General features: G+C 42.6%; 2 protein-coding genes across 9 annotated transcripts; one reads left to right on the top strand and one right to left on the bottom strand.

Moving 5' to 3' along the window:
• Positions 1 to 1,122: 1,122 nt before the first annotated feature.
• tssc4 (tumor suppressing subtransferable candidate 4) lies at positions 1,123 to 4,498 on the bottom strand. 6 transcript variants are annotated; one of them, XM_047362392.1, is made up of 3 exons: positions 4,361 to 4,498; positions 2,873 to 2,974; positions 1,123 to 2,355 (listed from the first exon to the last, which is right to left on the bottom strand). In XM_047362392.1, the coding sequence occupies exon 3, from the start codon at positions 2,319 to 2,321 to the stop codon at positions 1,476 to 1,478; it is 846 nt and encodes a 281-aa protein (XP_047218348.1). In that variant the 5' UTR covers positions 2,322 to 2,355; positions 2,873 to 2,974; positions 4,361 to 4,498; the 3' UTR covers positions 1,123 to 1,475. The 6 variants fall into 6 exon arrangements, with proteins under 6 accessions (XP_047218348.1, XP_047218351.1, XP_047218350.1 ...); XM_047362395.1 differs by lacking the exon at positions 4,361 to 4,498 and adding an exon at positions 4,155 to 4,347; XM_047362394.1 differs by lacking the exon at positions 4,361 to 4,498 and adding an exon at positions 3,867 to 3,913.
• A 248-nt stretch (positions 4,499 to 4,746) lies between these two features.
• On the top strand, positions 4,747 to 20,148 carry shcbp1 (SHC SH2-domain binding protein 1). Of its 3 annotated transcripts, XM_047362534.1 has the most exons (14): positions 4,747 to 5,026; positions 6,504 to 6,719; positions 6,799 to 6,914; positions 7,001 to 7,209; positions 7,280 to 7,375; positions 7,468 to 7,480; positions 7,649 to 7,698; positions 7,786 to 7,963; positions 8,460 to 8,580; positions 12,009 to 12,140; positions 17,262 to 17,380; positions 17,578 to 17,664; positions 18,986 to 19,121; positions 19,200 to 20,148. In XM_047362534.1, the coding sequence occupies exons 1-14, from the start codon at positions 4,882 to 4,884 to the stop codon at positions 19,517 to 19,519; spliced, it is 1,938 nt and encodes a 645-aa protein (XP_047218490.1). In that variant the 5' UTR covers positions 4,747 to 4,881; the 3' UTR covers positions 19,520 to 20,148. The 3 variants fall into 3 exon arrangements, with proteins under 3 accessions (XP_047218490.1, XP_047218489.1, XP_047218488.1); XM_047362533.1 differs by having other exon boundaries at positions 7,468 to 7,698; positions 19,203 to 20,148; XM_047362532.1 differs by having other exon boundaries at positions 7,468 to 7,698.
• The last annotated feature ends 1,083 nt before the right edge of the window (positions 20,149 to 21,231 follow it).

Genomic DNA, 21,231 nt, shown 5'->3' with positions numbered 1-21,231 from the left:
ATTGTAATGTTGCATCACTTTTTGGCCATGGTTTTTAACCATCTTTCATTCATTTGTTCATATTGTATATAATTGGTCTTCCTTATTCTTTCATTCTGGTTGGTAATTTAGTTGGATTGTTCTAGTAAAGAGTTTGTTTATTGAAACATGTTTGAGTTGGCTTATTTTTCTTAATAAATTATTGTATTTTAAGAAATTGTGTGAATTTATGCCAAGTGTGTGCAGAGTTTTGCTGTTCAGTAATATCAGAGCTTGTTTCACCCGTCACACCTAACAGACCGAATCATTATTTAATAAAATATGAAATAATATAATCATAATAATCACAACACCAATGTTAAAAACATCCCTCTGACTGCATTGCTTCTGTTGATTCTTATTGACTATGGAAGATGAAACAAACATTAGCTCCATCAGCTGACAGCAAATTCATTGCAGAAAACTAAGCATCAGTCTCATGGAGGGACAGGTTGTCAGTGTTCTGTAAAGTTCAGAGATGTCATGAAATCCTCTCTGATCCTTGATGTCCAACAGGCACATGTTCTGTCTTTAAGCTGGTAAGACCAGTTGTAACTAAACTAAGTCCATTCTTATACTACAGGTGGTGATTTCCAGCATTGGATCATAGGATACAACCTGCTCCAATGAGATTTCACCACCTTCACCTCCAACAGTGTCTCCCATAGCTAAACTCATATTGGACACTTATTTAAAAATTTAGATGAGAGCCCAATTAGTGGTGCATTGTGATATTAAGGCTTAAGACTCTCATTTTGAAGTAAAATGGATGTAGTTCTTGAGTTGCCTTATGTTCATAAGATGATAATAACACTTGGTTAACTTTAGCATTGAAGAAGCCTCTTTAAACCTCTTGCAGCATTTTGGGTAATCTGTGGAAAAATACAGAGAAGATGGAAATGACTGGTAAACACTGTGGAGCAATATGGATGTAAACTACAGCTGGCATCAATGTTGGACTTGATATCTGATTGGCTGTGCTATTAACTACAGCTCTTTTATACCATTTTAATAAATCTGGACTGCATTTGAGACAAGTTACAATTTTTTAATTCTCCAAACTGACTTGTACACTGAATAGGAATTTTGATTTTAAAACACAGCTTGAGATTTATAGAACTTTTATTTGACTTTTGAAAAAAACAAAAATGATATTTTAGTATTAGGACCATCTCAGACTGAAACAAGGATATACAGACAAGTAAAACCCAGACTAGATTATTCTACAATTCCAGATGCTTAAAACTAAGTATGTAGTTTCTAAAAGCTTTACTTCATTTGTAAAAGCCAAAAGGGGATTCTTGGTTTCCTCAAAATAATGTTAAATCTCATCTCATGAATCCAACAACATGCATTGTTTTGTCCTAACCCTAAGAAATGAATGGAGGAAATGGGAAGTTTTCTGCAGAGGGAATACAGCTCTCTGAGGTGTCATCAAGTATGCATCTATTCAGAAGTCAGTCCTCTTTTTCTCCAGAATTCTTTCTGTAGTTCTTCGCCTTAGTCTTCCTGAAGGAGGCATAGTTAATGTTGGACTCATCTAACTTCTTTTCCACTTCCAGGGCCACAGGTCCACTAATACTTTTCTCTCCTTGTTTAGTTTTTTCTGCGGTTTGTACCCCACCCTCCGCTCTTTCTCTGCCTTCATTATCCTCATCCTCCTGAACCAGGTGACTTAGTTGTAACTCTTTTTCCTTTCCCTGCAGATCAGGTGACAGCTGCGCAGCCACCTGCTCCTTCAGGGGTCGCTTTGGTCTGGAGAAGATCATCCTTTTCTGGATGTCACAGTGAGGATCACTTTTTGTCTCCTGCTGCAGACTAGACAGGAACTGGTGGGCTACTCTCCTGTTGTCCTGATCGCTGCTCTCAACCACATCCTCCAGGCTGTAGCGAGTCCATCGCTCGGGGTGAACCAGATAGTCTGGGACGCCTCTTTTCTTCACCGGTATGGGAGAAGGGGAAGGAGGGTGGCTCTTCTTCCTGCTTTCTGCTGAGTTCTCTTGGTTCAATGAGGAGACAGAGTGCTTCTCCACACTGTCCAAGCATGCGAAGATGCTGCGGCTGCGGTCTGAGAAGGCTGAGCTCCCTCCACTCAGGGTGAAATTGCTCTGTGGTGTTGGAGCAAAACCTAAAGCAGAGGTCATCACCTCCTTGTCTTCATCACTCTGATCCAGCTCTGGGTCAAAGGGAGCCTCTCTAGGTGCTTCTTCAGGCTCAGATTCATCGCTAGCTGAAAGCTCCAACTCATCATCACTGTTTACTGACTCTTCGTGGTCTCTGACGTTTCTGTGATCAGACATCATCACAACATCACTGAGACCTGACTAGATAAGAAACCTGATGAGGGACAGAAAAGAAAGTTAAACAACAGAAAAAGATGTACGTTTTCATCAGCAGTGCATTTCATGTCAACACCAAACTAGTCACAGTTTTTCCACTCACACGCCTGTATATAATGCACATATTATTGATCACTTTTATAAGTACTTTAAGTACAAGTTAATGTGCAACATTTTTAAACTTTAAATTTTACTGCCTGGGAAAAGGGGACGCTCAATATAATTTCTTTGTTCGACGTGAAAGTTGTACAATGAAAATAAAGTTTCTTATCAGATTATATGCACAACGTAGTTTCAGATCTTCCCAGCAGTTGTGGTCCAAGAACATTAATGACAGGACAGTTAAAAACCAAAAAAAAAAAAAAACATGCCAAGTAATGGGTGGATGTGAGTTCTAACTATTAATGTCACAAAGCCTCTTTTCCTGAAGAACAATGTTGAGTGATGTGAGTGGTGGGGCTGTGGGTAAAACAGGGAACACCCGAGCATGACAACTGAATGACATGTCTCCATACGTCGTTGGTGCTTCTGTCGTGAGGTCCGTGTTTATCCTGGAGGCTTGGACACTTGGTGCTTCTTTACACATCTTTTCCATCCACTGCCGTTTGCTGAGGGATCTGAGTTTAAAAAACAGCATACACTTAAATCAGCATTTAGATCTCAGGACATGTTACAGATCTAAGATGCATTTTTAAGAGATTTTTCTTAATAATCAACAAATTAGTTATAGCTAAAAGCAGTTGGGTACAAAGAGATTTAGTTGACTGAAACACAATGAGTCGTAACCCTTGACTAGTTAGCAGAACCCACACGTTATTTTTTAACACATACAGCCCACAGAACTGACCAACACACGGTTTAATAAGCACCTCCTCAACGGCACCTCTGGACTGGACCAAAATAATCAAACATGTACACGATGCAGCTAAGATTGAATTCAATTCATTGAGCATACCTAAAATGACAACGGCCAGTATACTAATGCTTACAAATTTAGCGTCGTCTCCCCACCGTTTGGACCCCCAGCATCCAAACCTTGATTCTTAGATGAGATTAAAGTTATTTTGCAAAGTTTTACCTGACTGCTGGCTTTAGGATCAGTAGCTAGAGAAGGATCTAAGATGGGTCTAAGGGCGCTACATCAGACCAGAGAAAAACAGCTCCACCGGAAACACATGACCTGAACGGTTGGAGGTCACATGTTTTCAACTTCCGGGTAGATTTCTGTTACCTTCATCACATTCCCCTTTCTTTAAAGTAATAAAGCAATATATATATAAGCTGCCACGTCAATAACATACTTCAAATGCAGCTTATAGAGCACAATGTAACATAACTTTATTTCTGAGCCCACCAAAACCTATCAACTTTAGTCAACATTAACTTGCTTAAAAAATCTCATTCAATTCAATTCAAAAATACTTTATTAATCCCAAAGGGAAATGAAATGTTGTTGTAGCTCATTATGAAGATTTCTTCAAAGAGCACCACAGGGGACTGTAATCTCACCATTCCTTTTCACTCTGTACACCTCAGACTTCCAGTAGAAGACAGACTCCTGTCATCTGCAGAAATACTCAGATGATTCTGCAGTCGTGGGGTGGATCAGAGATGGACAAGAAGATGAGTACAGGAAGGTGGTGGACCGCTTTGTGGCATGGTGTAGAAACAATCATCTCATTTTGAACGTGACTACAACAAAGGAGATGATTAACATTCTGGATTCTCCATAATATTCTTCATTTATGAAGAATCCGTCTTTCCACAATGATCTCCAGAGGTTCATTATTTACTTACTTTCTGTTTTTATATTTTTATCTTTGTGTGAATCTGCATGCCTCGATCTCCCTGGCTCTTTGCTGCTGGTACACCTGAATTTCTCCTCTAAGGGACAATAAATTATATTTCTATTATGTTACAATTAACCGTTTTTTCTTTTGCGTTGCAGTTTTGAATAAGCTGCGACGATTACGTCAAAGAATTTGTCCCTCCTCAGCTTTCACCTCAAGTTTAGTCTTCCGTCCCTCATCATCCTACTCCTGACACCATGTTTATGGGGTTCCAAACGAGTCCTCTTCTTCTGCTGCTCAAATGTCTGCACATAGGTTGCTTGCTTTGTTCGTCCTCTACATCACGTTTACACACTCACACAGACCCATGACTGCCACCTAGTGGACAAAGCAAATGACATTTAGCCATCAGTTATTTATTTGACAGCTTTATTTTATAGCATTAAATTGTGTTCTTCGTTTTTTTTTCCCTAAATGCTTATATATTTTATTTTATTAGCTTTGTGTTCCGTTTTTTCTTTATGTGGCGAGAGGACTCGTCTGAGCTGGAGCATTGTGCGCATGCTCAATGTTCTGTGTTATGATTGGCTGAGAGAACGTTGACCGGGATATTTTGAAAGCAACAGGGTGGAAACGGCTGGTTGTTTAGTGTTCGCGAAACAAATCAACTTCGAACGCATTGAAAACAGTCTGTTAAACAGACAGAGTTGTTCGGTCGGGTTTTTAGCGCATCCATGGAGCAGGAAACCCAGGAAATTGGATGTATAATCAGCGACATGTCGGACATGGTGCTCGTTGATTTTCAGTCTGCCGTTAAATCTCAGGAAGCAGAGGAATGCCTCCCAGGAGCGGGGAGCAACCTGTTGGATATAACCCAAGGTCTGTAGAAACCTTTCTCCGTTTGCTTCAGATACTAAACCACTAAGTCACAATTCTCTACTATAAAAATGAGTTATGGCTAGTAGTGCTAAGCTAATGGGAGCTACATTGATTGAGGCATGTTAACTGGCATCATGACTGAATCAACGTAGCTTAACATCTCTGTTAAACTAGTCTGTGCTTTGTAATGTTTGTATGCTCGAGATTTTACTTGTTTTATTGTCCTTGTACTGATCTGCTACAAGGTTAATACAATTAAACTAAATTTACAATTAAATTAAAATGTTCATCTCTCATAAGGGGAGATTGTTGTGGCCCTCCTACTAGAAGACAAGCTATATGTTGACATTACGGTAAATTTAAAAAACGTTAATAATCCTAAAGGGAAATGAAATGTTGTAAGTGATATACAGGTTTCTTCAAAGAGTTGTATGTGCTGATGGCTGTGGACAGGATGGATTTTCTTTACTGGACAGTATTACTCAGTCTGATGAAGAGGATGTTCAGGGTTCTCCATAATGTTCTTCATTTTATGAAGAATCCTTCTTTGTACAATGATCTCCAGAGGTTCCAGAGGAGTCCCCAGAACAGAGCCAGCCTTTTTTATCAGCTTGTTGAGCTTTTTTAAGTCCCTGGCTCTGATGCTGCTTCCCCAGGAGATGATGGCAGAAGAGATCACCCTTTCCACAACAGACTTATAGAATATATGCAGCATCTTGCTGCAAACACTGAACCTAAGCTTCCTCAAGAATCAAAAAGAAGTGTAGACAAGTAGTTGGTGGCATATGAAACATGCTGAAAATGGGTCCATGTTATTATCTACCTTTATCCATCTAGGACACTGGAGGTGCATGTCACTGTCAATCCGGTCACGCTACACAAATCATCTCCCTGCTAATGGAAGCCCCATGAGATGTCATTTTGAATTGATTGTGTACTATTCAATTCAATTCAGTTTTATTTATATAGCTGCCAATTCACAACACATGTTTTGTAAAGGCACTTTACAAAATCAATTCAATTGAATCACAGATTTCAAATCAGGTACATACAATTCAATTAATCCTAACTATCAAACTATGCAGTCAGATTCAGTTTATTATTCAAATTGGTTAAAAGTTTTTCAATCTAAGGAAACCCAGCAGATTATATCAAGTCAGTGACTTGCAGCATTTAATTCTCCTGGATGATCATATAGAGACAGTAGCTTGCTTGGACTTTGCATGCTCAGTATGAGCAATCCCTCATACTGAGCATGCATGTAGCGACAGTGGAGAGGAAAAACTCCCTTTTGACACGAAGAAACCTCCAGCAGAACCAGAACCAGGCTCAGTGTGAGCGGCCATCTGCCACGACTGACTGGGGGTTTGAGAGAACAGAGCAGAGACACATTTCAGCACTGTTCATACCAAAGTTTAAAAACTTCCCATCATCAGAGTATCGTGATTCAGAATTGATTCCTTTGCACCCCCCACAGCCCTTTTTCAGAATGAAAACAATGAGAGCGGAGAGGACAGTGATGATGATGATGACGACGACAGTGGCACAGATAACATCGGCAGTGAGAAATCAGGGACCCAGCTGCAGAGATGTGAGCGACATGGAGGAGAGAGCTCAAACCTTCCGGATACCTTCCAGACCAGCAACCTGCTGTTCTATGAGAGGTTTAAGGCATATCAGGACTACATGCTGGGTAACTGGCAAAAAGTGCAGCAACTAGTACTGTCTGACTGCAATACTTGGGAAATATTTACATATTTGTTTGTGTGCAGGAGATTGTAAGCCCTCAGAAGTGAAAGCCTTCACAGCAGACTACCTGGAAAAGGCACTAGAGCCCTGTGACTGGCTGGCTTTATGGAGCACTGACGTCTTCGATGTTGTGGTGGAGGTACGAGCAGCTGATCTACTTGGCGTCACCGTTGTCACATTTGTTGTTAACAGTCGTACTTAACGATACTCTGTTGGTGAGTTCAGGTGCAAGATCTGGACCTAAACGACCTTAAGGCATGCGTGAAGCTGGTACTGCCTCTGCAGTGGGAAACCAGAAGCTGTGAAATCACAGAAGAGGCTTTTAATTCTCTTCTGGAGGCAACTCAGCACAAAGTACTCCTGATAGAGCTGCAGGTGGTTTATAATGAGTCAGGGTACTTGGATCAGACAGCTCTTACTCTTGAGCACCTAAGGTAGGATACTGTAAGTTGAACCTGTGCCTGTACTACAGTACAGTACAGACAACTCTTCTTGTATCTTCAGGTTTTTCTATAAACACATCTGGAGGCAGTGGGATGAAGAAGATGAGGATGATGACTTTGATTATTTTGTTCGTTGTGTGGAGCCTCGTCTCAGACTGTGAGCATAACTTGAACTTCTGTAATGTGAATTTTTTTTATATTCAATGTTTTGGTTCCTGCTGACAATCCACATCCATGAATGTCTTTCAGCTACTACGACATTCTGGAAGACAGAGTTCCAGCTGGTCTGGTGGCAGAGTACCAGTCCTTGCTGCAGAGCTGCTCCCAGTGCTTCCAGCAGTTTTCAGAGTTACGGAGTGGCCTGAGTCCTGACTCGGACTCGGAACTAGACAATGTTTCCATGGTGGAGGGCTTAAAGCTGTACGACCAGCTGGAAACATTTAAACGCAAACTACACATCATCGAGAACCCATTGTTAAGGTGTCTGTCACTGTCCTTGTGCTTTTCACAATCAGCATGAACCATCATGCCACATAACAGAATCCCTGACCTCCTGCCTCTGTCCAGGTATGTGTTGGCCTACAAAGGGAGCTCCAGGCGGCAGTGTGTGCAGAGCCGTGGGCTCAGAGCGTCGGGTATGAAGGTAGTTCATGTAGTAACGGGAGTCTGCAGCACCATACAGCTCCAGTCCCTCCTCACCGCAAGGCTCATTCCTCTCAGCTCCTCTGAGGACACAGAGATCCAGGTGAAAAGTACACACATGCTTAAAGCAGAACTAGGGTCAACCTCTGTAGCTTAAACACATGAATTTGTAGATTTGGTGTGGTTGAGATAATTGACATGTTGATGACTCAGTTTGTCCCAAGCTTTAGCTGTTGAGCAGATGAACTCAAGGACTCCAGGATCCTTTGTTTACAGAAAAGTTCATAGTTTAGGTGTCCAGGTCCTGTGGCTGCAAAACAAACTCCAAATCATCAGTCCTCTATCACTGTGCTTTGTGTCTGTGCTGATATGCTGTTGTCTGTTTATATGGCAACAAAGGCGTTCCTTTCAGAAACATTTGGTCAGTCACGTAGGAACCAGTCAAGCCCACCAAGTTTAGTGACACTGTTTGCTTACACACATGGGGGCAGAACAGCTGGTTTAGGAGGAGCAAAGTATGTATTTCCCTCACTGACCAACTGCAAAAGTCTCTGTGTACAAACGTATGAATGAATAAATGAACAGTTTCATTTCTGTAGTTCCACAGAGATCCAGTGTTAGCTGTGGATGCCTGTCATCAGGGTGACATCGTCATTGTTCTTCCAGGAACCTACAGTGTCAGCAGCTCCATCTTCATCCCAGACTCCATCACCATCGAAGGTATGAAAACACAGTACACTGGGAAAAGTACTTTTTTCCATTTATTTCCATTCTGAGTGCACATGATTGTACCTTTTAAGAAGAACTAGCTCTGTGTTTTTGTGTTTACTGATGACCTTATTTAGTTAGGTTAGTCTAAGAGTCATAGAACATGAAAACTGTGAGCTGTAAGACTATTAAAAGATCATATTATACACTGCTCAAACAAATAAAGGGAACATTCAGATAACACATCCTAGATCTGAATGAATGAAATATTCTCATTGAATATTTTGTTCTGTACAAAGTTGAATGTTCTGACAACAAAATCACACAAAAATCATCAATGGAAATCAAATTTATTAACCAATGGAGGCCTGGATTTGGAGTCACACACAAAATTAAAATGGAAAAAACACACTAGAGGCTGATCCAACTTTGATGTAATGTCCTTAAAACAAGTCAAAATGAGGCTCAGTATTGTGTGTGACCTCCACGTTCCTGTATGACCTCCCTACAACGCCTGGACATGCTCCTGATGAGACGGTGGATGGTCTCCTGAGGGATCTCCTCCCAGACCTGGACTGAAGCATCCACCAACTCCTGGACAGTCTGTGGTGCAACGTGACGTTGGTGGATGGAGCGAGACATGATGTCCCAGATGTGCTCCATCGGATTCATGTCTGGGGAACGGGCGGGCCAGTCCATAGCTTCAATGTCTTCATCTTGCAGGAACTGCTGACACACTCCAGCCACATGAGGTCTAGCATTGTCCTGCATTAGGAGGAACCCAGGTCCAACCGCACCAGCATATGGTCTCACAAGGGGTCTGAGGATCTCATCTCGGTACCTAATGGCAGTCGGGTTACCTCTGGCGAGCACATGGAGGGCCATGGGGCCCTCCAAAGAAATGCCACCCCACACCATTACTGACCCACTGCCAAACCGGTCATATTGAAGGATGTTGCAGGCAGCAGATCGCTCTCCACGGTGTCTCCAGACTCTGTCACGTCTGTCACATGTTCTCAGTGTGAACCTGCTTTCATCTGTGAAGAGCACAGGGCGCCAGTGGGGAATTTGTCAATCCTGGTGTTCTCTGGCAAATGCAAAGCGTCCTGCACGGTGTTGGGCTGTGAGAACAACCCCCATTTGTGGACGTCAGGCCCTCATACCATCCTCATGGAGTCGGTTTCTAACTGTTTGTGCAGACACATGCACATTTGTGGCCTGCTGGAGGTCATTTTGCAGGGCTCTGGCAGAGCTCCTCCTGTTCCTCCTTGAACAAAGGTGGAGGTAGCGGTCCTTCTGCTGGGTTGTTTCCCTCCTACAGTCTCCTCCACGTCTCCTGGTGTACTGACCTGTCTCCTGGTAGCGCCTCCAGGCTCTGGACACTACGCTGACAGACACAACAATCCTTCTTGCCACAGCTCACATTGATGTGCCATCCTGGATGAGCTGCACTACCTGAGCCACTTGTGTGGGTTGTAGAGTCCGTCTCATGCTACCACGAGTGTGAAAGCACCTCCAACATTTAAAAGTGACCAAAACATCAGCCAGAAAGCATCGGTACTGAGAAGTGGTCTGTGGTCCCCACCTGCAGAACCACTCATTTATTGAGTGTGTCTTTCTAATCATCAAAGATTTCCTCCTGTTGTCTATTTTATTTGAACAACATCATGAGAAATTGATTGTCAATCAGTGTTGCTTCCTAAGTGGACAGTTTGATTTCACAGAAGTTTGATTTACTTGGAGTTATATTGTGTTGTTTAAGTGTTTCCTTTATTTTTTTTTGAGCAGTGTATATTAATACATGACGAACATAGAGTAACACACGATTGTGAAGTGGAAGGGCAATTGGTTTTCAAATTGACAAGTCTTGCCTTGCTTTGACTGGCCCACTTCTGGTCATGAATATTCCACTAACCATTCCACCTTGGCTCTGGCTGTATGTTTGGGGTACTTCCACCCCAGTCTCAAGTTTGTTTTTACAGGTTTTCTTCCAGGATTGTCCTGTATTTAGTTCTCTCCATCTCTGACCATCTTCCCTCTGCCTGCTGAAGAAAAGCATCCCTGCAGCATGATGCTCCCATCATCATGTCTCTCAGTAGGAACGGGAATGGGATGGTGTTGCCCAGTGTTAGTTTTCCTCCACATGTTTTGCATGCTGACCATTTTGTTCTCCTCTAACCAGAGCATTCTCTTCCACATGTTTCTTGTGTCCCCGACATTTAGTGTATTTGTTTATTTACCAGTGACAAATGCAGTGAACATTGCTTCATATGAATAACACAGAGTAGATGTCATGCATACAGGTTTCTAGCCAAAGCTAATTTACAATTCCTGTTCCTGGCTTGAATTTTCCTGAAATAAAACATTGACTTGGAATAAAATGTAAAATATACAAAAAATATTACAGTAACTTAAAAGGTAATTACTAAAAAGACAATATGTATGACAAAAATAATGATGGTTACTGATTAAGTGATTTATAGAGCTGAAAGCAAAACTATTGCTTACATGATGTTTTAACCAACATTAAACACAAGTCTTAAAAACCTTGGATTTACAGACCGTTTTAATTTCTGATGGTAAAACAATCCACTGGTTAACTTTCCTTACTGCCAATAAAGATTCACCAAATGTAGTTCTGCCCTACATTGCTTGTGTGAAACTACAAACAGGACCTATTTTAGCTTTAGTTCAACAATAACTTGTTCCTGGCCACTCTTCCGTAAAGACCAGATTTGTGGAGTGCACACCTAACAGCTGTCCTGTCAACAGATTCTCCAACTTGAACTGTGGATCTCTGCAGCTCCCCCAGAGTTAACATGTGCCTTTTGGCTGCCTCTCTGGTTTATACACTCCATGTAAGTGTGGGTGGATGGTCCTGTTGTGGTAGGTTTGCAGTTGGGCCATGCTCTTTCCACTTTTAGATGGTGCATCCAACAAATCTCTGTGATGTTTGAGTTTGGTGTGTTGTTTTCTAACCTAACCTTGCCTTAAACTTTTCCACAACTTTCTCCCTTTGCTGTCCATTTTGTTTCTTGGTCTCCATGGTGCAGTTTGTTCAACAGACCTTGGGGGTCTTCACAGAACAGCTGGATTCATACTGAGATTGGATTAGACACAAATGGGCTCTATTCACTAATTATTTGTGACTTCTGAAGACAATTGGTCAATATCAATGTAAAGAGGATGGAAATGCACGGCATATATCATTTTGCTTTCACTTCACAATAATGTGCTACTTTGTGTTTCTCTTTTACATAAAATCCCAATAAAATATGTGGAACTTTGTTGTTGTAATGTGACCAAATGTGAAAAGGTTCCAGTGGTTTCTAGTAGATATGGTGGCAAACCCGCTGCAGAAAAACCACCGTCACTGTGTCAAACTGCCCCCTTCAGTGTAGTGTTGTGTGTCAACAGATCTGTTGGTTTGTGTGTACCAGGCTTTGGATTTCCTGATGAAGTTGTGATTGAAAACCAGCACAAAGGGGACTTATTTGTGGAGTCCACAGGAGCTGACGTCAGAGTGTCCAACATCAAGTTCATCCAACATGATGCTATTGAAGGCATTCTATGTGAGTCGATGATACTCAAGCTGACATTTCTGCTTTATGCTGATTTGTACAAAAAGTTCAGTGTTTTCAAGAGGTCCAAAGCATGAGCTAATGTCCGTTAACCCGAGTCCTGTTTCAACCATTTAGCCCATAACTGGACAAAAATGAATGAAACACCCAAAGTGTAACTGATTAGTTTGTTACAATATACAGAGACTGAAATACTTTATAGCTGTGGCCTCTTTGACACAGTGCTTCTTTATGTGTGTTTGTAATGCTGGGAATAACTGACCAATAGCAATACCCTAAACTCAACCATTATCCCCAGGACTCCTTTTAGGAAACATCTGCCTAACTTAAATGTTGATGATTGTTTAAAATAATTGGAATTACAGCATAGATTGGTCAGTACATCTGATGCTGCACTGCAGCTCATCAGGCAGCAACTTAAAAGCACAAACAGTAGTAAACAGATTATAACAGACTAATTTCCACTTTAAATTACATAACTTAAATAAATTGGGTATAGCTCCACAGTTATAAAGTCTAAATGCAAACTTTTACCTATGGAAAGGATATCTTTCAGGTGGAACCTTTATTGTAACTGTTACTATGTCTGATTTATTGTGATTAAACAAAAAAAAATCAAAAGTTTTTTTTTTCTAAATTAACATTGTAAAACACCATGAAAATCCTTTTAAAATCCTAGGAGAACCTCCAGGTTGTTTTAATCAACATCTTGACCATAACTTCAGTAAATTTGGGCTGAATCAGTTGAAGCATATTTGTGTGCCAGGCGGAGCTGGAGTTTCAGCACAATTTAGCCAAATGTGCCAAAACTGTGCCGAAGTATTATTATTTTTTGTCTCACAAAGGGGAATCTGGTGAAATAAAAGTGCTGATTTCCACTGTAGGACTGCTGTATATGACATAGCCTTTGGTCATGGTATTAAATCAATAAATGAAAATAAATCTAAATTGTATTCTTTTATCTCCAACTGGAGGAATTTTATTGAAAACAAAGAATTGGCAGTAAAAAACAATGTAAGCAAATGTGTGAAAACCATTACCACTAACAACTATAGAAACAAATGTGCAAAAACAACCATCAATGACAACTAAATAAACAATCGTATTGACCACAGAAATTTCTTGCCAGCTGAAATTGTCCTTTGTACAATAAAATTGGTATTATTGATAATGTTCCGGATAGTGCTTGCATTAAAATACAGCTTCTACAGGGTCAGTGGTAGCCATGAGTTTGTGAGTCAAATCTAAGTCCTGGAGGATGCCTCTTGGTAAATGTAGGAGCTTGGGCCTCAATGTCAGGCTCACCTGGAGAGTGGCACTTGTCCTCGTTGTCATCACCAGGTCTAGAGGTAGCCTGACTGGCCTTCCATAAGAGTTGTTTACCTCTCTTTGTTGGCTTGGATGAGCTGCTCCTTTTTCTTGGGACAGAAGCTACCTTGCGATTCATGGGCCTTGAGGCACTATGTAGCTGACAGGCAGGTGGTTCATACCCCTCATCTTCTACGCTAAAAATGGAGTTGCATCTGATTTATAAGCAGCTTAGGAACACACTGTAATGACACATCATGTGTAGTTTGTAATCATAATAGTTTGCAGAATAGACTTCTCACCTTGAAGAAGGTGATAACACCTCAACCCAAGTAGTAGAAGGCTGCGTCCTTTCAGTGCCAGATGGCCCTGCCTCCTCCTGGCTGTAAAAATACAGTGAATAAATTATTTCCTACTTTACACAAAAAATAATAAAATAACATACAAAAGCAATGATGTCATTCTGTAACAGTAAAGTGCTATTGGTAACGTGTCAATGAAATAACAGCTGTATAACAGGCTTTCAACTAGTTCCACAAACAAGCCTTGCAGTCCTTTTGTTCTAAAGGAGGGCTAATATTACCAGTTGAATGAATCACAAATAAAAATACTGACGCTCCACACAATGGTAGTTATAAATGTAAAAACGGTAAAGCATTGCTGAAATAGCGGACATATAATGTAAGGCTGCTATAAATAAAAAGTCTATAACTTATTCGTGAACCGGGTCCCAAAGAAGTTCCTCATCTTCATCCACTTCAAAATCCACGGTACTGTCCGACGACTTCAAGGTCACTGCCGTGCAAATTCTTTTCCAAGGCTTCCGAAGTACTCATTATACTTTTCTGCGACATTATAATGCACGAAGTTCACGGAAAAAATGCTGAAACAACAAACAAGCTGTGTGTGTAGCAGTGCGTAAAGCGAAAGTTACTACTACTTTTATAACCTTGGATACACAGGAATTACGTGACCGGAAAAGGTCTTACAAAGACGTTTGACACCTCGCCAGAAAGGTGGGATTCTCTAGTTTTTATTGGTACCAAGAAAAAGTGGGTGGGGGGAAAGCTATGGGTTTTTTGTAGCATTTTACAAGTAGACACAGATTTGCCTGAAGGACCCTTAAGCATCATCTTGTGTGTTTAAACTGCTGTAAAACCAAAAGTATTTGTGAAAACCTAATTTAGTGAATTGCTTTGTAAATATTAAGGCCTCTTGCGAGGCATTTGGGGGAAAAAAAACCTGGCGGCTAAAGCTGCTGGAAGGCTCATCAGGAGCATTGAAATATTATTTGCATTTGAATTATTCTGGTGACGGCTTAGACAAAGAGGGATTCAGAAACCTCAGAGGCACGCAACATCGTCCAGTACGGCAGAGCCCGGGGTCCCATCCTGTAGTCTGGGCTGTGGTCGAGACTTGTAGGTGAGTGCCCCGTGGCTGGGTTCCTCTTCGGAGGACCTGGCCGGGCCAAGCCCAAACGAAGGACGCAAGGCCATTCCCCAGTGGGCTCACCACCTGCAGGGGAACCATGAGGGACCGGTGCTAAGAGGATCGGGCAGGGTCGTAGGTGGAGACCTTGACAACCCGATCTCCGGATGCTTAAACTGGCTTTAGGGACATAGAATGTCATCTCAATGTTGAAGGAACCTGAGCTTGTGCGGGAGGTTAACAGATATCAGAAGTCTGGCTCACCTCCATGCACAGTGTGGGCTCTGTAATCCAGCTCCTTGAGAGAAGTTGTACTTTCTTCTACTCTGTAGTGGCCCACGGGGAGAGTCGGCTGCTGGTGTGGGTCTGGTTGTCACCTGCCGCTCCTCTGCCGTCTTGTGTTGGGGTTTATCCGGGTAGATGAAAGGGCTTCATCCCTGTGCCTTCGGGTTAGAGAGAGGTCTCTGACCGTTTTTTCGGGCTATGGCTCAAGCAGTGGTGTGGAGTACCCGGCTTTCAAGACGACCCTATCGGGGGTGCTGGACAGTGCCCCTCTTGGGGACTTAAGTCATTCTGCTGGCGTATTTCAACGGCCAGAGACACCTTGGAGGGGTGTGATTGGGAGGAATGGCCTCACCGATTTGAACCAGAGTGGTGTTTTGTTATAAGACTTCCGTGCCAGTCGTGGATTGTCCAAATTGAACACAGTGTTCAAGCATAAGGGTGTTCATCAGTGCACTTGGTACCAGGACGTTCTAGGCAGGAAGTCAATGACCGACTTTGTAGTCATGTCTTCGGATCTTCGGCTGCATGCCTTAGACACTCGGGTGAAGAGAGGGTCTGAGCTGTCCACTGATCACCACCTGGTGGTGAGATGGATTTGCTGGAAAATGAGGAAGCCAAACAGACTTGGCAGGCCCAAGTGTATAGTGAAGGTCTGCTGGGAATGTCGATGGAGCCCTTGGCCAGGGATGTATTCAAGGCCCACCTCTGGAAGAGCCTCGACTAGATTCCAGGGGAGGTTGGAGACTTATAGTCCGAGTGGACTATATTCTCCGCCTTTATTGTTAATGCTGCTGCCCGTAGCTGTGGCCTTAAGATCTGCGGTGCCTGTCAAGGTGGTAATCCCTGATCCCAATGGTGGACACCGGCAGACCGGGGTGGTGGTCAACTTTCACAAGAATGAGACCGCAGGGTGGATTCCAACTACAGGGGGATCACACTCCCTAGCCTCCCTGGTAAGGCCTATGCCAGAGTGTTGGAGAGGAGAGTCCGGCCGATAGTTGAACCTTAGCTTCAGGAGGAGCAGTGTGGTTTTTGTCCTTGTGGTGCCCTGTGGGGGATGCTCCGGGAGTATGAAGTCGGGGGGGCTTTATTAGGGGCCATTCATTCTCTGTATAAGAGGACCAGGACTTTGGTTCACATTGCCTGCACTAAATCGCACCTGTTCCCGGTGCATATTGGACTCCGGCAGGGCTGCCCTTTGTTACCGGTACTGTTCATAACTTTCATGGACAGGATTTCTAGGTGCAGCTAAGGGCCGTAAGGGGGTCTAGTTTGGGGACCAGTGAATTTCGTCTCTCCATGCAGATGACATGGTCTTCCTGGCCCCCTCTAGGCAAGATCTACAGCATGTTCGCAGCTGAGTGTGGAGCGGCTGGGATAAGGATCAGCTCCTCCTAGTCTGAGGCCATGGTTATTGACCAGAAAAGGGTAGCTTGCCCTCGTTGGGTTGGAGGGGAGCTCCTGCCTCAAGTGGAGGAGTTGAATTATTTTGGGGTCTTGTTGATGAGAGAGGGTAGAATGGAGCCGGGAGATTGACAGACAGATCGGTGCGGCTGCTGCAGTAATGAGGACGCCGTGCCGGTGCCTTGTGGTGAAGAGAGAGCTGAGCAGAAGAGAACTGATACAAGCAGCTGACATGAGCTTTCTCCGCAGGGTGTTCAGGCACTCACTTAGAGATGGGGTGAGGAGCTCGGCCATCCAGGAGGAGCTTGGAGTTGAGCCTGTGCTCCATATTGAGAGGTGTCATTTGAGGTGGCATAGGCATCTGTTTTGGATGCCTCCCACCAGGAGGAGGCCCAGGGGACAATCAGGACACTCTGGAGGGACTATGTCTCTCTGCTGGCCTGGTAAGGCCTTTCGCTCTCTGCAGAGGAGCTAGAGGAGGTGTTTGGGGAGAGGGAAGTCTGGGCATCTCTACTAAGTCTGCTGCCCCCGCGTCTGATTAATCATTTTCTAAAAGCGCTAAATCTTAAAAAACAAACAGAAGGATATTCCATTAAAAGTAACTCTGCTATGCTCTGTTTTATTTACTCATAAATCTGTGTAGCACAGTTTTAAAGTTCTGAATCTTTCTTGTTTGTTGATAATCAGGTGTACGTCGGGGCACTCTGAACATGGAGAACTGTGTGCTGCAGTGTGAGACCACTGGCGTGATTGTGCGAACATCTGCACGCCTCACCATGAACATGTGTGACCTGTATGGCTCCAAGGTTCGGACAGCACAACACTGATCACACAGGAAGCCCTGAGAAGCTCAGTGATTGAGCTTGGTGCTCCTCTTTTTTTTAAACAGAAGCCTTTTATGTAACAAACTCTGTTTTTATTTTTTATTTTTCATACAATTAATAAAAATAGTTGTCTAATGATTAGCTGATGTTTATGATGTCATTTATGTGTGTTTGTGCAGGGGGCAGGTGTGGAGATTTACCCCGGCAGCATTTGCAGTCTGGTCCGTAATGGCATCCATCACTGTAAGGATGGAGTCCTGATCAAGGTGAGACACCATGATTCCTGCTGACGTTCAGTCTCAAAAAATCTTTGTTGTACAAACAATAAGCTTGGAAGCTGTTGACAGGCTTTGTTTATGGTTAATACAATGTGTGAAACAGTTTTCACACATTGTATTAACCAAAGTGTGTGTAAACATAATCAGTAATAACAAATTGATAATGGATTTGTGCATGAATATCAATGCTAGCTGATGCTGTATGCTTTTACACTGTAAAAAAATCAACACAAGACTCATGTTTAGACTCGTGATTTTAATTTTACATTACCTCTAATGATGCGTTCACACTGAACGCTGATTCTGCGATAGGAGCGACCGATTTACATGTTATCCCTATGTAGAGGCGCGTTCAGGAGCGGAGCGGCACGGTGCGAAAGAGACGGAGGACGCGGTGCGGAAGGCACGCCGAGCGAAGCGAGAGCGGTGGACGAGTTGAAAAATCTGAACGTTTTTCTAAATTCGTGTCGCGTCAACCAATCAGGGACTGGATGTGGCTGTGACATAGGGTGAAGGACCGCAGCAGAGAAGAAGCTGTTTTCAGTGTGCGGCAAGCCTGAGTTGTATGACTCAACTAACTAGCTGAGATTTATTTACTCACCGAAGACAGAAGGACAGGTGTTCAGCAGCGGGGATACAGCGCCAGTAGTTGGTGTCCCGGAGGCCAATTTGTCTCCCAGGACAGCAGATCTTCAAACTGGGTCCTGGATAGACGGAAAAACCGCTGAAATCGACCATCATCCAGATGCAGCTCCTGGAGTAAGTGGTGGTAATCTCCGAACTGTTCCCGTCCCTGAAGAATCTGGTGAACCCAAGGACGTCGACGGCGTTTTTCGACTCTCCACAAGTAAAACACCGTAATTATCCATGAAATCCATGTCCGCAATGTTTTAGTTGAAACCAGCAAGCAGCAGATAGAAGCTCCTCCTATTTGATGACGCGGCGAAGCATTGCCGCTTGTTGACATTTGGCCACGTGGAGTTCATGCGGAATGTCAAGCGAGCAACAACACACAAATGATGCAAAAAATTCGCAGAATCCGCGTTTGGTGTGAACGGTGTAAATCTTTAACTCATCAGGACTGGCCTTTGCTGTATTTTGCCAGAAGGTGGCGCTTTTCCACATGATCTTTTATAATTTCTGAAGCAGTCTTGTATTCTATCCTAATTTGACACAGTGTAAACAACGCACTGACATATAAACTCTGGCAGCACAGTAAGAGTTTGTCTCTGCTTTGTAATATAAGATTTGGTTTAAAATCTGAGTTCAAAATGATGCATAAAATAATTGTGTATCCGTGTGCTCACAGGACTTTGCCAATGAGCTGGATGGGATGCCATCCATCACCATGGAAAACAATGTCATCCACAACAATGAGGACTACGGGTTGATTTTGGTTAAACCAGGTAATGGAGAGGAACTCTCACATGCCTGTGAGAGGGAAGGTGAGCAGCTCTCATAGTGTTTAATGCTCTGATGGTCATCAGTTCAGAATCAATATTTAACCAGATGTGTGTTCCCAGAAGATCCAGCTGAAGACAAGCAGGAGGAGGCAGTTTCAGAGCCTCTCTCCTCCACATCATCAGCAACAAAGCCAGACACTCAACTCAGCAGCAACTCTGCAGCCTCTCAGCTTGAGTCAGCAGGGATCAACAGCACAGACGGTGACATGGCCTCTGCTGCAGGCAAGAAGTGGCAGTTTGGTCGTCAGCTAAGCCGAAACAAGGAGGTGTCCTGCAGTCGACCAGTCCAGGATCTGATGGAGCATCAGATCTTTGTTTCTGTTCAAGGGAACCAGTTCAAACGCAATGGCCAGGGCGACTTTGGCATATTTTTCTACTGACCTTCACACAGGCTAATTAACTCTAGTTTATTCGCTTTCAATGCCAATTCCGGTTTCTTGGCATTACTTACATGATTACAGCTGGATGTCTTCTTTTATGAAGAGACTGCTGGTAAAATGTTTTCTTAGAGGCGTTGCATGATGTTTGTAACACAAGGAGTGTGTTCTCAGTTATAATCAGCCTTTGCTTGAGTTGCTATCCATGCTCTGACCTTCATAAAGAACAGTGGTGAGAATTAATATTTTTGACTTTGCACAAATGTTTTTATCTAAATTATTCCTTTTGGGCTCCTGATGCTGCTTTTTATTAACTGTTTTACTTCTGAATATTAGTTTCAAATTCACTTGTCATGTTGATGGTAGTTTTCATGTTTGACCTTTTATAAAAAATATTTAGAACTTGGTGAATGGTAGAAATCTATTAAAAGTTTTTGTGGTTATGGATTTTCACATAATGGCTTCAGAAATGTTTAAGGTGAAATTGGTTTTTATCATTTGGGAAGTTTCAGAATTCAGGGTGCTATTTAATTAGAACTGATTACACTAAAGTCTTTGTGGTTTAACTTCATATCTGTAGAAACTAAATATAACAAGTTTTCTGTAAATTAAAGACTGCTCAGAAAGAAAAAGTGCTGGCAGTTTTTTTCTTTTTACTGTGCAAAAGTATTCATACCGCTTGAACATTTACACATCTGTCACCTTGCAACCACAAAATTGTACGCATTTTATGTTGCCCATAACTCTAGTCCAACACAAAGAAGTGTATAATCACTAAGTGAATGTTAAATACCTGAAAGCAGATTGGATGGAGAGTGTCTGAGAAAATCAGTTTTAACGTTCTGCCAGATGCGTATGCATGAGTAGCACATGAGTATGCTTTGATCTAAACCATTCCAGTGGATCTCTGATGGCATGTTCAGGATTGCCCTGTATTTAGCTGCATCCATCCTCCCATCAGTTCCAGACAGTTTTAGGTCTGTGCTGAAGGAGGGCATCTCTACAGCATAATGCTTTCCGACCGTTTTTAACAGTATAGGGTTTCTTCACAGTGATGTGAAGTGTTCGTTTTCTATCACAGTGTTTTGCATGTAAGCCAAAAAACGTTTTGCCCTCATCTGTTAAGACCTTTTTCATGTGATTAACCCCCACATCACATGGCTTGTGGCAAACTGCAGAAAGGACATCTTATTGCTATCTTCTCACCACTCTGACAGAAAGGCCATGTGTGTGGCATGCACAAATAATAGTTGGGAAGTAGACAAATTCTGACACCTGAGCTATGGATCTCTGCAGCTCCTCCAGATGCTATACTGTCCTTACCTATTTTGTCAGTTTTGGTGAATTGCCATGTCTGGGTGGGTTTGCATTAGTATTGCTGTCTTTTCATTTCCAGATAATGAATTAAACACAGCTTTGCATGACGTCCAAATAGGGGATATTGTGTTGTTCATGATGCTTTTTGTTCAATAATGTTCTCTAACAAACCTTGGAGGCCTTCACAAACACAGCCCCAGTTACACTGAGATTAAACCATGGGCTGTGTACTACTTCTGAAGGCTATTAGTTGCATCAGTTTTTATTTAAGCATATCAAAGTAAACGAGATTGCATGCCTCACTTTAGATTTAGATTTGCATTTATTAAAAATTTTTAAAACCATTTCACCTCCACAATTATGCACTGCTTTGTGTTGTTTGATCACATAGATCCCAA

The sequence above is a fragment of the Girardinichthys multiradiatus genome, chromosome 4 (assembly GCF_021462225.1).
Source record: "Girardinichthys multiradiatus isolate DD_20200921_A chromosome 4, DD_fGirMul_XY1, whole genome shotgun sequence".
Lineage (NCBI taxonomy): Eukaryota > Metazoa > Chordata > Actinopteri > Cyprinodontiformes > Goodeidae > Girardinichthys > Girardinichthys multiradiatus.
Note: the sequence above shows the minus strand (reverse complement) of the source record. Positions and strands in the feature narration are given on the sequence as shown.

Bases quoted from the DNA above. Each gene is read 5' to 3' on its own strand.
- tssc4 (XM_047362392.1), bottom strand. From the start codon at position 2,321: ATGATGTCTGATCACAGAAACGTCAGAGACCACGAAGAGTCAGTAAAC.
- shcbp1 (XM_047362532.1), top strand. From the start codon at position 4,882: ATGGAGCAGGAAACCCAGGAAATTGGATGTATAATCAGCGACATGTCG. The intron at 5,027-6,503 runs GTCTGTAGAAAC...CACCCCCCACAG, and splicing joins CCTGTTGGATATAACCCAAG to CCCTTTTTCAGAATGAAAAC. The intron at 17,665-18,985 runs GTGAGACACCAT...GTGTGCTCACAG, and splicing joins AGGATGGAGTCCTGATCAAG to GACTTTGCCAATGAGCTGGA.